Source organism: Apiospora marii, assembly GCF_038362585.1.
Source record: "Apiospora marii strain CBS 49790 chromosome Unknown utg000004l_segment0_segment0, whole genome shotgun sequence".
NCBI classification, from domain to species: Eukaryota; Fungi; Ascomycota; class Sordariomycetes; order Amphisphaeriales; family Apiosporaceae; genus Apiospora; species Apiospora marii.
In genome coordinates, this window is record NW_027117375.1 from 1,947,909 (window position 1) to 1,968,058 (window position 20,150).

The following is a 20,150-nucleotide window of genomic DNA, read 5'->3' on the forward strand; positions in this document are numbered from 1 at the left end:
GACTTGTAACAAGCAAGATCTTTCGCATGAGAGAAAGCAACCGGTTTTCTGATATCCTATTTTAGCTCCTGTTGAAATATTTCTGCAAACGTCTCCGCATTGCCCCGTCGTCGTTTTTGTTCTCGTCCGACCACGCGCGACTCGCTTAAACCCATCTCCTCAACGTTGTTTCACCCCATGTCCATTACGAAGTCTTCGTGTCAGAGCCTCAACAGGGGGCTCTCACAACAACGCCCGAGCCTAGCTGCACACCCGTGGGGCCGTTTCCGTTCAAGATCCATGCCGGTGGGCGGTATGTACACACACACGCCGACTTACCTGCCTGTGGTTTCGGTCCTCCCACTTCTGCTCCCGCTCTCTCGTCCGAGTGATGTTCGCTGAAGATTCCTACTCAAGTGAGAGCGGGTCTCTCATCCCAACCTTAAATCTCTTTTCCGATCATCCAGATCTGGGCTTCACGAGATGGGGTAAGTAAGGTACTACTAGAAGGAAGATCAAGCCCAGGGGAACTCGCGCAGCCGAAAAGCCAAGATGATCCCTACAGTTTGACATGATCTTCTAGTGCGCGGCAGCGTTATGTCAACTATATGCGATAGACTTCTGTCAATGCTCGAACTGCTTTGCACAGCCTCCTGTCAATCCGCAGCAAGCAATACAGCAGATCTAGTCAAGTCGAGCCGGTTCCGAGGGAACGGTCGATCCAGATCTCTCGTGCGACAAAAGATGAACTACCGTGAACCACATTTTCGATGCAGACAGACTTCGCCGTTCTAGTCGTAGGAACTTCTACATCGTGACTGACAGCCAACAAACATTCGGCATCTCCCCAATTGCAATCAGAAAGATATATGAAGTCCCTTAAGCCGCCAGCCAGATGGAGACCCGCGTTCCGATTCCCAACACGGGGTTGCGTGATCCGCAGGGGTGGCCTAGCCTCGTTTCTATTCCCCTCGGCCTGAAATATCTTTCCCGGTTTGAACTCCGTTCCTCCCACCCCCACCTGGGCTCCTTGCTTGATAGCCCAACAAGTCGAGATCCAATGCAACTCTGCAGACAACGGCCCCTCCGGAGTCATGGTATGGGACGATATTCCTGCCTTGGGCCTGCTGCCGCAGATCATCGAGGCAAGTGGTCGACCAGGGTCATGTTTTCGTACAAGAGGACCTGAGAACCTCTTGCCGGTTGCCCTGCCTGCTACCTTCACCTTCTCGCCTCTATCACTCCCGTTCATTTTCTGTGTGTGTGTTTCGATCCATCGTTCGCTTCCGTTGAAGCTTTATTGTCTTCTTTTTATTACTTATTATTCTCGTCACTCCTTATATACGATATCTGCAGGTCAGCTACTTCTGGCAGACTCTCATATACTGGTCTGTATACATTGCTTTAGGTTGATCTTCGTAACCCCGTGGGCTGTCTTCTTTCTTTCCTTCTTATTTTCGTGGCTGGTTCATCATACATTACATTCAACTCGAAATGAAGCAAACATACTTTACCGCCGCCCTTGTTGTGTTAGGTGCGGCTCTTGGGCAGGCACAAGACCTGAGCAAGCCACATACCACAGCTGAGTTGACCACTGGTAAAGCCCAGGCTGCTCCTACCACAAAGGCGTCTCTGGAGACTACACTTCCTGGAAACCAAAAAGGGAACGGGCAGGGTCAGCAGGGCTCTTCTGGCGAGCAGAAGAAGACACCTCAGGGCCAAAACGGCGGCCAACAGGATTCTTCTAATGATGACCAGAAGAAGAAGACGCCCCAGAGCCAGAATGGCAATCAGAACGGCAGTCAGAATGGTGCCCAGGGCGGTGGCCAGCAGGGTTCCTCTGATGACCAGAAGAAGACACCACAAGGTCAGAACGGTGGTCAGGAGGGAGCGGCCAAGACGGCAACATCTGCCAAGCAATCCCCCGAGACCAAGACATCCAAACCAACCACTCAACCTACCAAGACCACTGAAGCTGTCAAAGACACGGCATCGCCGAAAAGCACAGCATCGGCCAAGACCACGGCCAAGACCACCGAAGCCGCCAAAGACACGGCATCGGCCAAGAGCACAGCATCGGCCAAATCCACCGAGTCTATCAAGTCCACCGCCATTTCCCAGAGCACCGCGTCTGCCGTAGCAACATCTCCCAAACAATCGCTGGAGACCAAGGCATCATCCAAGCCAACCGCAGAGCCTGCCAAGCCTACCACCACCTCTCTGAAGCCCCTTCCGAAAATTGAGACTACGTCTTCGTCGTTGAAGGCCAGTCCTACAACGGACGCGTCTCTTCAGTCTCAAGCTGGGTCTGCCGCTGTGGCCTCCCCTTCCAAGAGCCTCCTCCCGGTTCCTGCCGCTAGCTCGTCATTGATCCGTTCCGCAGCCGCAACTACTGCTGTGCGTAGCTCTTCGACCATCGCCGCAGTCGCTACATCTACTCCGGCCACTCGGGTTTCTTCTAAGCCTGCCGCAGTCGTTAGCACCGTTTCCCGCGGCTCGTCGAAAGCTGCCGCCGTTGCTACCTCGGCCACTCAAAGCGCATCGCGGCCCGCCGCAGTTGTTAGCTCCGTCGCTCGAAGCTCCTCGAAGGCTGCCGCGGTCGCTACCTCGGCCTCTCAAAGCGCATCGCGGCCCGCCGCAATTGTTAGTTCTGTCGCTCGAAGCTCCTCCAAGCCCGCAGCGGTCGCTGGCGCTATTACTCGGAGCTCTTCGAGACCTGCTGCGGTATCTAACTCGGTTACTCGAAGCTTTTCGAGAATCGCTGCGGCGTCCAGCTCTCTCACACGGAGCGCCGCGGCCACCCCCTTGGTAAGTTACACTTTCAAGACTTTTTAATAGTTCAGTTGGCTAATGAACCATTTAGGCATCTATATTAGCCTCGGCATCCCGGTCCCAGTCTGTTGCTGCTTCCTCTACTCCTGCAGGTCTCTCGAGCAGTTCAACCGGAGCTCTCCCGACCCTTGACGCCAACCCAGTGCTTGCCCCTGCTCTCAATGCTACTGCCACGGCAACTGTGCAGTCCCCAGTCCTGGGTTCCAGCGCTGTAGCGAGCCCACAATCTACTGGCAGCGCTTCCCTGCCTTCGCCCAGCACAAAAGCGTCTGGTGCGAGCCCTACCTCTCTCCAGCCTCCCCCAGGATCAGGCACCGCCAGGGGTCCTGAAACGACTGGTGGGGCAGGCGGCGCGAACAACGATAAGCCCGACAGCAAGCCCGACGGCACGCGCAACGGCGGTAACAGTCCCGGCGCCAAGGAGGGCGGAAGCCCAAGCCGTCCCCAGCCCCCGGCTGGCAGCGACAACAACGGCGCAGATGGCACACGGAACGGTGACAAGAACCCTGGCACTGCTGATGAGGGCGGGAGCTCGTCAAGCTCTCCCCAGCTATCGACCAGCAGCCAGACCACAGCTGCTGCAACCACTGTGCAGCCTCCTCTGACTTTCGCGACCAGCATTTCTGGTGCCCCGACCCGAACAGCTCTCCAAGCCGTTGCTGCGAGCGACACTGCAGGAAAGGAGACGGCGATCACTACCGAGAAAAAGCCTAATGCGGCGGGCCTGGTGACTCTTCCCGCCATGATGGCGGGAGTCTCTGGCTGCGCCATGCTGCTGCTATTGCTTTAGGATGGCGGTATAAAGATTTCAGACTTGGCCATACTCGCAAAGGTTATAATGTTTTCAACGGCTCAAGCCGGTTCTACGACCTTCGCTATGGCTAAGGCACTTACCCCATTCGTTTTATGCACAGTTGCGAAGACACCCAGACTAGCATATCCCTGTCCAGATTATTATTATTAGATAAAATCCAATGGAGCAAACTTTTACAATCCAAGCATTTGGCAAACATCTTGCATTGCACTTCATGCAATGTTCTTCACGCAACTAAGTGATATAAAAGAAAATCCCAGGGTCCCTTGCCCGTGATAGACATGTTCGTCCCAAGCCCAACTGCCAACTGCCAGTTGAGGAAAGGGATCGGAGGGAAACACGTTACGTGGCGGCACGCCGGGACATGGATCTCATCGTCTGAACGCCTCGGCGCAGCAGTGTTGGCATTACATAGAGCTAGAATTTTCTCGAGCAACGGTAACTGGATGACTGAAACAGGTTACAGATGTCGTCTCGTCTCGGTTGAGAAGGATGCGCGTGGCTGTGTAGCTGCATTAGGAGAAATTTTATGCATTGATGAATATTATGCTAACCTATGACATAATGCGGTAGTGCCGAGCTGCTACGATAGCTAAAATCCGGGGTCCAATGATTAACGATAACTTTTGGATGCTTAATAATTGGCCCAGATCTAGCCGAGAAAAAGGTACGGATTGGGATTCATCACGCCATTCAATCCCTCGACAGTCAACTCGCCCTACACCAAGCCAATTCTTGCACCGAAGCTCAGAATCTCTGTCGCCATGGCCTCCCAAAGCGTTTCCATGCGTACGTTTTCCCATTGGGGGCCCTGCAATCGCAAGTCTGCAGTCTAATAATTTGCTAGCTTCCCTGGCTTCCAAGTCAGACGCCAATCCCGCCGCCGCCGAATCCAAGCCCAAGGTATGCGCCGGCCCCCATTCTCGCTTTCGCAAGAGCATAAGAAGACGGAGGAGGCCGCCTCCCTCTTGTGCGCATTGGCTAATGTTTGGTCTTCCTCTCTGTGTTCTAGCCCTGCTGCGTCTGCAAGGACGAGAAGTCGAAGCGCGACGAGTGCATGCTCTTCTCCAAGTCGGCGGATCCCCAGGCCGACTGCCAGCCCACCATCCAGCAATACCGGAGCTGCATGGCCGGCTTCGGCTTCAAGGTCTAAAAGAAACGCCGGCCCAAACACCGAAATGACGAGACTAGGTCCCCTTGTATGATGAAGAGAAGGTGTAGTAAAAGAGGATGGCTCGTAGGAGGTGATCAATGGGGCTTCTCGTTGACAAAATGAGCGAGCGAGAGAGAGAGAGCATGTGTACACTATTGCCGCCAAGATTTGTTGCTCCTCCTCCATGCTATCCGACAAGTAGAGCGACTGGCATAATTTTAATGGTAATGCATTGGGTGGCGTTCTACGGCCTTTGGGTATACAATAAAAAGAAGAAGAATTCGACTCTACCATACACGCATATTGTGCGTCGTCTCCAACAACTTGAGACGTCTTGCGAGTTTGCGTGTTATAATCTTACGAGCTACCACCAATAACTGGTCCAGAACGGTGCGGTTCCTCGCCTGCGCTACGACTGTTCGTCCGCGCTGCGACGTTCGGCTTTAATCAGGCCGAGACAATGAGCTCTCCAACAGCAGTGGCCACCAATCTGGGGCAGCATCCACACTTGAACCACCATGTCGTGCGCTCTGAGAGCTCCGGTGAGCCGGTCGAGAGGGGAAGGGGTATTTGCGTGCGGGGAACGATAGAGCTGCAGTGTTCCACGCGCTGCATATGGCCATATATACGCCGACCATCTGCTGAAGAAACGAGTGCGAAATGCATTCTTCATCACTGACATATCTCTCGAGGTAGGTATAGCTGTCTGTCCATACGAAAGCCGCAATCATGACTTCCGTCCCATCGGCCGCAGCGCGCGTCTTCCGGGGGCCCCGGAGTGCCATCGTGACGGGGTCGGGCCAGGGTATCGGCAAGGCGATCGCCCTGCGCCTGGCCGAAGACGGCTACGACGTGTGCATCAACGACATCGACGCCAACCGGCAGAACTGCGAGCAGGTGGCCGAGGAGATCCGGAGGATGGGCAGGCGCTCCTGCGTCGCCATTGCCGATGTCTCGAAGCGCGACGAGGTGGTGCAGCTCGTGCAGGCGAGCGTCAAGGAGCTGGGTCCTTTGAAGACCATGTAAGTTGTCTGTTTGGGACAGAATGCTACTTGGCTGTGTGTCTCTTGATAGCGACCGATCCTTTGCTTATACACCTCGGCTTCTAAACAGGGTCGCCAACGCCGGCATCACGCAGGTCAAGCCGATCCTGTCCATGACGACGCCCGAGGTGGAGCGCCTGTTCGCCGTCAACGTGCTCGGCGTGGACCACTGCTTCGCCGAGGCGGGGCGGCAGCTGGTGGCGCAGGGCACCTGCACGGCCGAGGACCCGGGCAAGCTGGTGGCGGCGGCCTCGATCGCGGGCTTCAAGCCCATGGCGCTGCTGGGCCACTACTCGGCCACCAAGTGGGCCGTCCGGGGCCTCACGCACGCCTACGCCGTCGAGCTCGCCCGCCACCACGTCACGGCCAACGGCTACGCCCCGGGCATCGTCGGCACCGGCATGTGGGACCTGATCGACGCCGGCATGGCCGCCGAGGAGGAGGAGGGGGAGAGCAGCAGCAGAACAAGGGCGACGGCAAGAAGCTCGAGAAGGGCGACGTGATGCGTCGGTACGCGAGGCAGGGGAGCGTGCTGGAGCGCGTCAGCGTGCCCGAGGACGTGGCCAAGGTCGTGAGCTTCTTAGCGAGCCCGGATAGCGATTACGTCACGGGGCAGACGCAGATTGTGGATGGCGGGATGGTGTTTACTTAGGCGTCGTTATTCCTTGACTGTTGATTTCTTTGGTAGACTCACTCAGAAGCCCCACCGCACTTCACCGGGGTACAGTGCTTCCCTATCTCATGCGGCTCCGAGAAGGGTTGTCCTACCCCCTTACTTGAGTGAGCCCCCTGTCAGTTACTACGGTGCCCGGCTATATTCCAACCCATAACCAAATTGAGTATACGGCTCACAACTCACAAAGCAAGGGGCTTGCTACAAGGGTTTACTAAAACCAATCGGGAGCCAGAACGAAGGGATATCGCCAAGCCCGTAGTCCGTCCTGTGGTTCCCGACCCAGGCAGAGTCTCATCGAGAAGCCCGAGATGAGGTAGCATTCGCTAATACCACACTATTCTATACATGTACGTTAAGAAGGCCTGCATGCTTTCATATTGGTAAAAGTCTAGAACTAGAAAGAAGGGGGGTGGGCAGGTGGGAGGTCCGAGCGTGCTTTTCGATAGTGTTGCTGCTGTGCCGCCGCCCACGGATGTGGTTGTGGGCAGACACCCTCCACGGGTAAATAGAACGGGATCAGGAGGCTAACCCGGCCGATTTATATCTACCGTGCGTCCCTTTATTCCTTCTCTCCTCAATAGGTAGACGTACCATGCTAAAAATAAACGCCGGGATGGGAGGGTGTATGGAATATAGGCCAGGTTTCCTTCTTTAGCTAACTAAACTTTTTAATACTTCCGTACGGTTTATAATAGCCGGCGGGCTTAGCCAGTTAATTAAGTTAGCTTTTTTTATTAATCGACTTAATTATTATTTATATAAATTAAGCGTATTAAAGTAATAATTATATTAATTTTAATTATATAAATTAAATATAATTAAAGAAAATATTAAAATTATAATATTATTTATAATAAATTTTAATATTTTATATATTATATATTAATTATAATATTAATAGAATAAAAGAAATATTTATATAAAAATCGAATTATTATATTTAAATTATTTTTTATTATAAAATACTTTAAAATAACTTAAATTAAATCGTTATCTCTTTTAAACTTTAATTTATTATAATTATATATTTTAGGCCGGTTATAAAAGCTTTTTAAAAAAGCTACTGAAATTTATTTATATAATTTTCTTTTTAATTAAATTTTTTTTTTTTTATTATATTACTTTTTTTTTATATAACCGGTTATTATAATAGAAATTGTAATTATTAGTAATCGAATTAAATTAATAATATAGATTAATAGGGTTATACATTAATTATTAAACGCTTATTATAAATAAATTAATTATAATAATTGGTTTTAAAAGGGATTTAACGTTAAAGTTTATAAATATATTACTTAAGTTATTAATTAAGATTTTATTTATTAATTTAATAATAAATAATATAAAAATAAAATTGAATATTTTAAAAGGAAGGTTTATAAATTAGAAATATAACTTTTTATTAATTTTAATATTAATCGAAACTTTAATATTGATTTATTTAATTTCCTTATTTCGGTTAAATAGGTTAAATTAATATAATATTTTAAATATACTTAAATCGTTAAATAAGAATTAAGGTATTTTATTAATAAAAACTTATATTTAATATATTTTAAAATTAATAGGGGAATAATTAATAACGAAGTATTTAATTTGTAATTTATTATTAAAAAGGATTAATAAAATAATTTTAATTTTTTTATAAATATATTAATTAAAGAATTTAATAATTTTTTCGTTAACCTTTTTCTTTATAAGAGTTTTTTTAAAAAATAGTTTTATATATTTAAATAAATAACTTTTAATTAAGAAAGTAATTAAAAGGTAAAGGCTTTTAAATCCGCGTTAATTTAATTTTTAAATTAAAGCTTAATTATTTTTAATTAATCGATTTATTTTTTTAAATAATTAAATTCGAAGTAAGTAATTTTTAAATTAATCGATATATTTTATTTTAATTATATTAAGGAATTAATAAAAGTTATTATCGATTTTTTTAAAATAAATTAAATTAAAACTGGTAGGTAATATATATATAATAAAAAGTTATAATAAAAGTAATTATAATAGTTTAAAGAAAGTTTAAATTTAAAAGAGTACGTTAATAATTTACGAATTTATAAAAATTATATAAAAATAATAATAAAAATAATAATAAAGGTAAAAAAAATAAAAGAAATAATAAAAGAGGAAAAGATAAAAAGGATAATAATAAAAGTAATAATAAAAATAAAAAAAATAAAAGAAATAATAAAAAAAGCGAGGGAAATAGTAAAAAAGGTAGAAAAAGAAATAATAATAATAATATAAAAGGTAATAAAAAGGAAATAAGTTTAACGATTTCTGATCTAATTACGATTTTTTAAATTTATTATTTTTAAGTATAATATTAATTCGAACGTTTTTATTAATTTTAAAACCGAAGATAGTAATAAATTTTAAAAGTTTAATAAGTTATTTTAATAATTTAATAAAAGTAACGAAGACGTGTATATAATAAATAATTAAGAGGTTATTAATAATAAAAAGGAAAAATTAGATTTAAATTAATATCGATTAAAAAATAAAAAGTTTTTAATTTAATTATTTCTTTATTAAATTAATATTAAAAATAAAAGGGTTTATATTTTATATCTTTAATTAATAAATATTTTAAAAATATTATATTTTTTTATTATTAATCGATTTTTTTTAAAATTTTTATTTTATTTTATAAAGATTTTATCCTATTTTATAAAAATTCCGTTTTATTTTATAAAAATAAACGATTAATTTTAAATTATAATCGAAATTTAATATTAATTAAAATTATATTTATATTAAATATTAAGGTATTATAAAATCCGATTAAAATATTAATATAAACTTTATATTTATTTTTAATAAAAAAACTATATTATTAATTATCGTCCTTTTATATTTTATTTATACCGTATAAATTACTTTTTAATATTATAAAATTATTATAAAATTTTCCTTTTTTTAAAGTTTTTTAAAATATATTTATACTTTCCCGAAATATCGGTAAAAACCTATAAATAATTAATTTTAATATATTAAATCGATTATATCTTTTTACCCTTAAAATTACCTCTTTTTCCGTTTCTTTCTTCCTCTTCTTATTCCTTTTTTCTTTTTCCCTCCTCTCTTTTTTTACCTCCCTTTATTTTATTCTCCTTCTTTTTTTCCCTTTATTTTATAATTAATTTTAATAATTCTTTAATAAATAATATTAAAAATTATTTAAAAACGTTAAAAATTACTTTATACTATAATTAAATATTAAATTTCGCGATTACATAGAATATTAATTAAATAGGTTTATATATATATTAATTACGTTATTATATTATAAATTAAATCTTATATATAAATTAATAAATTTTAAATTCGGTTAATATTAAATCTTAACATTAAAAATATAAGAAAGAGGCGGCGGTTAACCTTATATTAAATTTATATATTTATACGGCATTATTATATTTAAATAGCTTTAATTATAAAGTTTAAATTATAATTAATCTTTATAATATATAATAATAAATAAATTTTATAATATTAAAATAAATAATATTAAATAAAAACTTTTAAAACTTTATTATTTAATATTTTATTTATTTATATTAAAAAATACTATATTTTAACCCGTTTTTAACCGTTTAATACGTAATAAATCCCCGGATTTTCGGTTAACTGTATATAAAAGCGATTCGAGTATTTAAAATTAATAATACTAAATATTATCTTAACCGTTTCGGTAATTACAGGGCTTTACTTTAAAATAAAATATTTAACCTATAAATATTATATAACCTTATATAATTAAAATACGAAAAAAATATATAAATTAAAAAAATATAAAGATAATATTATAACTAAAATAATTAAAGAATATATTAATTTACTTAATTACTTAATAAATTTCGATTTTTTAAAAATCGTTTTTTTTTTTTTTTTTTTTTTATTAAAGATATTTTTTTTTAATTAAATTAAACTTTATTCCTTTTTTTTAATTATAATATAATAATTATTTATATTAAAAAAAAATAACGGTTTAACTTTAACGATAAAAGTTAATTAAATAAATTAAGTTAAAGGTATATATATCGAACTTATAAGGTAATAAATAAAAGTTTAATAGCGGTAATATATATAATATATTTATTTTTAATAAGGGAATATATTAAATAAAGGGGAATCGGTTAATTAGTATTAACGTAATATTTATACGATTAACTTTATATTATTAAAAATATAAATTTTACGTTAAATTAATAAAAATCGGTTAATTAATATTAATATATAATAAAAATAATATATTTATATAATTTAATATATCTTTTATTATTTATTAAAATAATAATTTTTTTATATAATTTCTATTAACCTATTTCGCTCGCGATTTAAAAGTAACGATTCCCTTCCCTTTCTTTCTATTTTATTAAAATTATTATTAACCGGTTTATTATTAAAGGCTAATGTTATAAAATTATAAAATAAATTATTATTAATATATATATCTTTATCGATTTTTTAAATTTTATTCGGTTAAATTTATCGTATTTCGATAATATAGTTATAAAGGAATATTATAATATATATAAACCGCTTTATTATTTTAACTATAAAATATAAAAAACTTTTAAAATAATTAAATATCTTTTTTTACTTATTAAATATTTTTTTAATAATATTTTATAAATAAAAATAACGTAAATTAAATAGTTTATATTTATTTTTTAATTTTTAATTAAATTAACGTTACTTTTTTAAATAATAATAAATACTTTTATAAAATATTATAAAACAATATAAATTAATAAAATTAATATTATTTAATAATTATTTCGTTTTTAAAATAATTAATTTATTAAATTTTATTATATAAATTAAAATTTTATTATTATTTATAGATTTTTTTTAATTAATTAATATATAAATAAACCTCCCTTTTTAATTAATGACTGTAAATATATTTATAATAAATTAACCTTTCTAATTCCTTTATTAGTTTTATTTTATATTAAATATTATTAACGGGAAATAATTATTATTTATAACGTTATTATAGGTTTTAAATTAAAATTAAAATTTCTTATTTCTTTTAAAATATAAAGGTAAAGGATATAATTAATTAAACTCTTTTTTATAATTATAGAAACGTTAAAAATATAATATTATTAATTATATTAAAGTATTTAATATTTTATAAAATATTTAATAAAATATATATATATTAATTATTATATTATATTTAATAATATAAAAGTTTTTATCGTAAACGGTAATATAAAAAAATATCGTTATTTTTTAATTAATTATAAAGTTTTTATCGTTTTAAAAGCTAATAATTTTAAATATAATTTTTAAAGTTATATATAAAGCTTTATTTATTTGAAAAATATTATAAAATTATTTTAAAAAACCGATAAATAACCGGTTTATAATCCTTTAAAAAATAAAACCGTTATTAATAAAGGTTTATTAATATAATAATTAAAATAAATTTAATTTTTAAAATAACGACGTGAAAAATTATATAAGCGTGTCGAAAATATACCGGAGGAGTTATTAATAGCGATATTAATATTCGGTGGATCGGTTTCGATTTAATTTATTTATTAACTTAATTATATTATAATATATTTAATATTAATTATTTTTAAAAGTAAAAATATATTATAATATATATTATATTAAATATTTAATAAAAAAAAATAATAAAAAAAGTAATAGGAATAAGTTTAAAACGCCTTAATAATTTATATATTTTAAAGATTATTTTATTATTAATTCTTTAATAATTAATACCGATTAACGTTAAAATTATCAATTATACTTTAATCGGCCTTTTTTTAACCGATTAATAATTTATAAAAGGATTATATAAATTAATTAAATTATAAATTTTTAATTAATTAATTAAACAATACCCGAATGTAGAAATTTAATTAGAATTAGTTAAATAAGTTTATAAAAAAAAAGAAATATACGGCTGGAGCTTTTGGCTTTTATGCTTATATCCCGAAAAGCTCCAGTTAGCTGAAAAAAGGAAACACGCCCATAGACACCCCGATGTTCCCCTTGGTGGCGGGGAATGAGAGAAAAAGGAAATTGGGGAAATGTGTGCTATCATCACTGACATGCCCGTTCCCAGCAGTGCTCTGGGCCGGGAACCGAAGCAAGGAAAGAAAGAAAGAAAGAATTGAAGGGAGAGAACCATCCCTTCGTTGCGCGTGTGCATCGGATGCTTTTTTGCCAAATTCTCGCGATACCACCGTCGTACGTGGGCGTGGTGAGCCAAGCCTTTTGGGTCAACCATCCATTGACCGGGACAACTCACTCCCCTGGCCTTTTCACTTAGGTACTCGGAGCCGGTGCCCGCATTGATAAGAAACGCGGTCTTTAAGCGACCACCTGCCACGTGCCAATGCAACCATTATGATCTTGTCGAACCGCGGCGGCGTAAATGAGTATATATCATGCATTTGGTCCCGCCCCTTTTCCCTTCGTCTGGTGCTATTGACGGGACCTTATCAAGAGACAACCGTAACAGCGTGAGACAAGAGAAAGCATCGCCACCATTACCGCACGCGAGCCTCGTTCTTCAGCTACTGCTGCCCCTGTCTCACAGTCTATTTTTAACATAGTAATATAATAATAACGAGGGGCACTCCTCCTTACTCTGCCCCAAAAAGTCATCGATCGGTCTAATACAATCCAACCCTAAACCCACCTCGCTTCAAGATGGTAGTGCCCAAACCACTACGAGCCGTCGCCGTCGCCGCCGCCACCCTGACCCTGCTCTCGCTCACCAACGCCGCCGCCGTGGTGCCCCAGCAGGCGCAAGGCCCCCAAGTCCTGCACGAAGAGCCCTACAGCGACAACACCACCATAGTCTGGTACGCCGGCACTTCCCACCCGCCACCACAATCACAAACATCGCCATCATCTTCACGACGAGCCGTCACCACCTGCGGCGACAACCTCGTAACCTGCACCTCCAAAGCCCTGGCCCGGGCCGACGCGCGTGCTCCGGCCTCTTCGGCTACCTGTCGGACAAGGGCTCGACGGCGCCCCCGCGCGACAGCGTGGCCGTGTGTTGGGTAGACCACGACGACCCCGCGGGCAACAACCAGTGCTGCACCGCCTGGCGCCAGTGGAACAGTGGCATCGTCATGGGCTACCTGCTGGGCGCCGCCACCAAGACCTGGAACCAGTGCAAGACGGGCGGCGGGCTCGTGGGTGGGGTCACCAACGAGGTCAACCTCAACGGCATCTGCCAGTCGCAGTGTCTGGGCAACACGCGCGAGTGTTTCTAGGAGCGCCCTAGTCAGTTGGGAGGCATCACGATGGATGGATGGATGGGTTTCATGGGCTTGGTAGGGTATAAGGGTATATAATGCGGTCTCAGGACACGTGGGTAGCGAGCGGCGTTTTAAAAATGAATTGTCTGTTCCCATGACGCGGAGTCTTCGTGACCTTCATGATAATGTCTATATAAAGTCATCATGTCCCTTTATGCAAGTTCCCGGTCGAAATAATGCATGCATTGCTGTCTTCGTTGCAATAAAGCGCTCGCGCAACGCCTGCTCTACTTTTGTCATGGAGGGCGCATCTAGCTCGACGGTGGAGGGCTGCCAGGTCCACGTCCAGCGCCACCAGCGCCACCACCGGCACCACCACCAGCACCGCCCATGAAGTTCTTAGCCAAGTCGGCAATGTTGGGGTCGTTCATAAGGGCACCGATATCCGGCATACCGCCTCCTGATCCGAACTGGTTGGCCATATCGCGGAGGCGCGGGTTGTTCATCAGGTTGCTCATCATGTCAGGGTTCGACATCATGTTTTGTGCCATTTGCGCGAACATTGGGTTGCTCATGATGCTGGAGAGATCAGGCATACCGCCGCCGCCGCCACCGCCGCCGCCGCCGCCTCCGAGCATGCTGGCGAGGCTGGAGAAGTCAAGCGCACCGCCAGCTCCACCGCGGGCACTGGGAGCACTGGCATCCGGGTCCTCTTGCTCGAGCTCCTCGACGCGCTTCTTGGCCGTCTCGAAACCCTTCTTCATGGCATCCGAGCCGCCGTTGCCTTCGTGCTCGATGCCCTGCTTGTAGGCCTCCATGCTGCCCTTGGCATCGCCCAGGGCAAATCGTGCCAGTCCAAGTCGGGACCAGGCCTTGGTGTACTTGGGGTCGACCTCGACAGCGGCCTCGGCATCGGCGCGCGCCGACTCGTGATCCCGAGCGGCAGAGTAGGCGGCCGCGCGGTTGGAGAGGAAGATGACGTTGCCGGGGTGCAGAGCCAGAGCCTGGGTGTAGAAGTCAATGGCGGTCGGGTAGTCCTTGGAGGCCATGGCCCGGTTGCCCTGACCCTTGAGCTCCTCAGCCTTCTTCTTGTCGTCCTCGGAAGGAGTCTTGGAGGCGGACGCTGCCGGAGCACCGCCCGCGGATGCGCCAGCCGAGGCAGCGGCAGCGGGCTTTGTGGCGCTTTGCAGCTTCTCGTAGACACTGTAGATCTTGAGCAGGTTCTGGGTGCCGACAGCCTCCTTCACAGCCTCCTGCGAGGTGGGGTCGACCTTGAAGGACTCGGCGATACAGTTGACGGCGACATCGATGGAGTCCTTGTCATCGGCACTCAGGGTGCCATCTTCTGTTGATGTGGAAAGGAAGTCGCAGACTGCGAGAGCGAGACGCTGCTTAGAAGTCAAAGTGGATGCCTGGCCAGAGAAGAAGTAGGTTAGGATTATGTGGTCGCAAACGTTCGTGATGTAATACAACCGAAGGAGGGGCAGAAATTCGAGAACAGTGCTCACTCACCATGTTGCTGATCCAGACCAGACTGGCCTGTCGCTACAGTGATGCTGGAAGGCTGCTGCGATTCGCAACTCTGAAAGCGGGAAAGAGTTTGGCGCAAGATTCGGTTTGGCAAGTCACAGCTCTACTGAAGTGAATGTTGATATTTTCAAGTTTGGATACGGTTGCTAATGGGATTCCTGGAGGTTCCAGAACATTTGACTCGCCCCGACTGGACTGGGGGCCATTCCAGGCGGGCAGCCAGGGCCTAAGAATACATGTGCCTGAGTCCCTTTCTGCTTCTGGGCGGTGAACAGCGGGGCGTTAGCAGGTGGCAGAAGAGGCGGGGTCAATCTCGACTCAACACCAAAGACCCATATGGATCTTACATAGGATGACCCATCTAGGATCCCTTTGGATCAAGTGCATCTGTATTTGCCTGTCACAGATGTACATAAACACCAGGGCTCAAGAAGAGAAGGCTTTTCATGGTACGACCAAAACTGGAAATTCGATGCTAGCTGTTGTACAATCGGGTCCTTCTCTTGCCCGGACCAAAAATACATATGTCAAGCTCCAACGTGCCGTGCTGCTGACAGATACAAACCCAGCCAAGCATAAAATGGCAGCTAAGAATTGAATCCATCTCGTCGTGCTTCTAGCGTAGTTTAAACAGGGTATCTTGCTATTGTCCTCCTCGTATCATGCCGAATCTCTAACGCCTCCTCCGGTGTACACAATGAACCCAAGATAAAGCAATAGCTAGGCAAACGGCAGTAAAACAGTGCAATAATGGTAAATCGTTGGCGTCTTCACGGCTGCTTGGCTGACGAAGACGTAGCGGCTACACTCTCCCCTCGCCGATGGGTGTTCTGAGTGTTTGATGGGTGGCGGCGACCTCGGCCACGTGTGCCACCTCTCTGGTGCTGTCGGTTGTGCGGACCTCTTCCTCGGCTGCCAGATGCCGCATCTTGCTGGTGACCACTCATCTTGTTCTGGCGCATGTCGCCGTGGGTACCGACATTTTGGGCTGCTCTTGGATGGTTCGGGTGGGCATCACGACGGGCACTGCGACTTTGGGCCGCACCTACTTGGTTTGGTGTCTTCTTGAGAGGTGGCTCGCTCTTGGTGGGGGTAGGGGTAGAGGGAGTATTTGGCGCCTGTTCATGAACGGGATCCGACACAGAACGAGAAGAATCTTGAGTCTCAGGTCTGCGGTAACCCGGGACCATGGGCACATCTGGGCTTCCATCCATCTGCTTGAGCCCTGCATGCTTTGGAGTCACGTGCTCCGGCTCGTTGTGGATATGGTCGCCGGAAGAGGTGATGTCGAAAATAGGCGAGGTCACAGTATGAGACTGCTTGTCAGCTGCAGCTTGGACGTCGTCAGCCCAGCTGCAGCGGTCGAACGCGGCAACGTTCCGAACTGGTGCAGTGGCTGATCGGGGAGTGAACTCGGGGGCTCCCGGATTCAACTTAGAGCCCTGTGACAAAAGGTAAGAGTCAGCGTCAGTCAAAAAATCAATCTTGATCTCTCGACTGATCTACCTCTTTCTTGTGTCCACGAGGGGTCCTGGTGGCTTGGTCATTGTTGGCCTCGCTATCCTTGGTGGTCGTGTCCAACTTCGGCGTGTCAATCGGTCGTCGAAGTGGCGTCGTCACTGGTTTCTGACTTTCCAGCGGGGGCTGCTTGTTAGAATCAGAGGTGCTTTGCGAAGTATCTGATGCCGCAGACTTGATCCGTTGGTTAGTTTCGTCTCCGTGTTCGGAGTCCTTGGACCCCTTCAGCTCCTTCGGCTTGGCGAATATCTGTTTCGACCAGAGCTCGGCATATTTCCCCTTTCTCTTCAGGAGCTCGTCATGGCTCCCTTGCTCGGCAATCTCCCCATCTGAAACCACGAATATGGTATCGGCATTCATGACCGTCGAGAGACGGTGACTGCGCATTCAATTAGTTAGTGTGCCCAAAAAAGATCACGGACGCTACTAACGCAACAATAAAGGTTGTTCGTCCTTCGCACAGGGCTTGTAAACCGCCCTGGATCTTCTGCTCCGTCTCGGTGTCGACGGAGCTGGTGGCCTCATCAAGAAGCACAATATCAGGGCGCTTGAGGATTGCGCGAGCAATGGCAATTCTTTGAAGCTCACCGCCCGAAAGCTTACTGTTTCATCGTCAGCAATAGCCCGGTACCAAGTATGGCAATGACCAAATGGTTGCTTACACTCCTCTCTCACCCACTCTGGTCTTGTAACCTTCGCTGAAGCCCATGATATGGTCATGAATGGCGGCAGCTTTGCATGCTTCGTATATATCTTCATCACTTGCCGTATGGCGAGCATACCGAATGTTGTTGATGATGGTGTCATCGAAAAGTATCGGGGCCTGAGGGACGATGCCCATGCTTTGGCGAAGACTGAGAAGGATACAATCAGTACAGCTAATTCCCAGACTATCACGCATAACGTGCCAAGATCAAAGCAAAGCAGTAAGCATACCTTGAAAGTTGGATATCACGAATGTCTTGTCCATCGATAAAGATGGACCCGGAGGTCACATCATAGAATCTGTCGAGAAGTTTGAGAATCGTCGACTTGCCGGCGCCGGTAGCTCCGACAAATGCTGCTGAAGAGCCGGGAGGTACGACCAGCTTCACACCCTTCAAGATGTCCTTCTTCTTGTCGTAGCTGAAGCTGACGTTGCGGAACTCAACCTTGGCGCCCCGGAGATTGATTGGCTTGGCGTCTGGTTTATCAACAATTGTTGCCTTTGCTTGCATCACCTCTAGAAGCCGCTCAGCATAAACCAAGTCCTGGCTGATACTCTTGCCCAGCGTGGCAAAGAAATGGAGCGGGGACGTAAGCTGGGCCCAGTATGTCAAGAACATGACGAAATCACCAGCGGTAGCCTGCCCATGCTTCACCTGGTACACGGCCAGGAATGCTCCAGCGAGCAGCCCGCACAGCAGTATCAGGTACTGAAACGCATGGCCGACGTAGTAGCCAGAGAACAGCATCTTGAGTGACGAGACTTTGGAGTTGATGGCAGTTGCATACCGACCCTCCTCGTAAGGTATCTGGTTGAAGGCGCTAACAGTATGCCAACCTTGAATACCTGCCTGTCTTACATAGTGTTCTTCGAAGTATCTAACCGAATATTAGCAGTGTCACCCATACCGGGCCATTCTTTAGGATTCTCACGTCTTGACCATTTTGTTCCTTCTGTCCTTGAACATGCCGACGATGTACGTTGCTGCCTGGATGAATGCCACACCAGTCGCTATAGTGATGAAGCCTTCATAGGCGCCGAACTTGACCGACAAGTAGATGAATGCCACCACCAGATCCACGACCATCGGCAATGCCTGAAAACAAATCGATTCAAGCATGTTAGAGATGTGGTGCCCACTCGATATGGCCAGGATCAGATCTGAGGAGCTTTGGCTGTCATGGAAATCCGACGAAAGCCTCATGACGTGGGAATATGCAGCATTCGAGAGGGCCTCGATTGCATAGTAATCGACAGGGAGCCAGAGCATGTTGCGGAGTAGGCTGATACCAGCCTCGGACGATGCTAACTTCAAGCTGGCGAAGATGACCACCTCGGCCCAGGGGCTACGACCGGCTTCTTTTCCGCTCAAGGTGTCCATGACAATGCCCAACTGCCGTGGGATGAGAACATTCACCACATTGCCGAGTATCAGGCACAAACCGACAAGAGCCGCGTGAAACTGGAGACGGCCGTTGCCAACCGGCCAGACATAGGGGAAGAACACGAGAAACCCCTTGGCATAGGCAACCCAGCTGCCTTCGCTCTTCAGGCGCTTCTCCACCTTCTCGCGTGCCTCTCTCTCTTGACGCTCCCACGGGGATTCGCCATCGCTTGGTGAGTTCGTAGCTTCGGTGTTGGCCTGCGAATTGGTGGTTTCGGTGTTCCCTTCCGAGTTGGTACCGTAGCCGCTGTCACCCGAGTAGTTTCCCTCGCTTGACCTGTCGCCAGACTTGGGTAGAAGTGGATCACTCTCGTTGTCTTTGTTAGTTTCCTCTGGTCTAGCACGCCAGACGAAGTACACGATGATAGTAAGGGCGAGAACGAAGTAGCGAGCAGCAGCAATCGCCACATTGACCCACAAGTGAACGCTCGAGTGTTCGGGTCTGCGGATAGTGGACAGGATGGTGATTGCTGCAATGGCTGGTTCAGCCACCAATGCGATGAGCCAGGAGCCGTAGAACGGGAACCAGACGATGCCTGAAGCCCCGCCGCCACCCAGAGTAGTCTGCTGGATACCAAATACCAGCATGCATGACAGCAAGCCAACAACAGCATCCGGGGCTGGCCATTCCTGCTGGATGATGGCCTCAACGACCTCGGCGACGAGTTGAACCAGGTAAAGGAGGTTGAACAACAACAGAAGGCCAACTATGCTTCTTGGCCGCCTATGTTGGGGATTGGGCGAGTCTGAAGTGGTCTGGAGCGTGCAGGCCGCAACCGCAGACGTGATGGCAAAGTACGTGAAGACAATCGTTGGATAGATGTAGTGAATGCTGGCCAGCAGCCGGTCATGTGGCCCGTCTCCCATTGTAGCAATTGTCTGTAATAAACGAGACGGGGGCATCAACACTTGCCGCAGGAGCTGATATACTGAAGTGTTAGGATGGGGTCCCCTCACGTGTCTTGGGGTCTTGGGGTCTTGGGGGTCAGAATTCAGGTCTGAATCAAGAATTTCTGGGTTTGCAAAAGTGGATTAGATACGTGTAAACGGCATACCGTTGTCAGGTATGAGTTGAAGCTGGTGTTCCTGAAAAACAAAAGCGAAGAGAACCAAGGCAGTATGTGTTTGAAGGAGAGCGGGTGACGAAGGCCAATGGGTAGGATGAAGATGTGTATGGCCGTACGTGATGTGTGACAAATTGG

General features: G+C 44.0%; 6 protein-coding genes across 6 annotated transcripts; 3 read left to right on the forward strand and 3 right to left on the reverse strand.

Moving 5' to 3' along the window:
* Window positions 1–2,838: 2,838 nt before the first annotated feature.
* Window positions 2,839–3,582, reverse strand: PG985_006563 (uncharacterized protein; the record flags this gene model as incomplete). The annotated part of the gene is made up of 1 exon (XM_066826332.1): window positions 2,839–3,582. The coding sequence occupies one exon, from the start codon at window positions 3,580–3,582 to the stop codon at window positions 2,839–2,841; it is 744 nt and encodes a 247-aa protein (XP_066685939.1).
* Window positions 3,583–4,389: 807 nt separating this feature from the next.
* On the forward strand, window positions 4,390–4,778 carry PG985_006564 (cytochrome C oxidase copper chaperone (COX17) domain-containing protein; the record flags this gene model as incomplete). The annotated part of the gene is made up of 3 exons (XM_066826333.1): window positions 4,390–4,414; window positions 4,473–4,528; window positions 4,638–4,778. The coding sequence occupies 3 exons, from the start codon at window positions 4,390–4,392 to the stop codon at window positions 4,776–4,778; spliced, it is 222 nt and encodes a 73-aa protein (XP_066685940.1).
* Window positions 4,779–5,507: 729 nt separating this feature from the next.
* PG985_006565 (acetoin reductase) lies at window positions 5,508–6,473 on the forward strand (the record flags this gene model as incomplete). The annotated part of the gene is made up of 3 exons (XM_066826334.1): window positions 5,508–5,800; window positions 5,892–6,249; window positions 6,291–6,473. 3 exons carry the CDS (start codon window positions 5,508–5,510, stop codon window positions 6,471–6,473), a joined length of 834 nt encoding a protein of 277 aa, XP_066685941.1.
* Window positions 6,474–13,190: 6,717 nt separating this feature from the next.
* On the forward strand, window positions 13,191–13,765 carry PG985_006566 (uncharacterized protein; the record flags this gene model as incomplete). The annotated part of the gene is made up of 2 exons (XM_066826335.1): window positions 13,191–13,345; window positions 13,453–13,765. 2 exons carry the CDS (start codon window positions 13,191–13,193, stop codon window positions 13,763–13,765), a joined length of 468 nt encoding a protein of 155 aa, XP_066685942.1.
* Window positions 13,766–14,061: 296 nt separating this feature from the next.
* On the reverse strand, window positions 14,062–15,265 carry PG985_006567 (small nuclear ribonucleoprotein E; the record flags this gene model as incomplete). The annotated part of the gene is made up of 2 exons (XM_066826336.1): window positions 14,062–15,162; window positions 15,263–15,265. 2 exons carry the CDS (start codon window positions 15,263–15,265, stop codon window positions 14,062–14,064), a joined length of 1,104 nt encoding a protein of 367 aa, XP_066685943.1.
* A 785-nt stretch (window positions 15,266–16,050) lies between these two features.
* Window positions 16,051–19,815, reverse strand: PG985_006568 (ABC transporter; the record flags this gene model as incomplete). Its single annotated transcript, XM_066826337.1, has 6 exons — window positions 16,051–16,722; window positions 16,787–17,177; window positions 17,230–17,400; window positions 17,461–17,652; window positions 17,735–18,382; window positions 18,437–19,815. 6 exons carry the CDS (start codon window positions 19,813–19,815, stop codon window positions 16,051–16,053), a joined length of 3,453 nt encoding a protein of 1,150 aa, XP_066685944.1.
* Window positions 19,816–20,150: the final 335 nt, after the last annotated feature.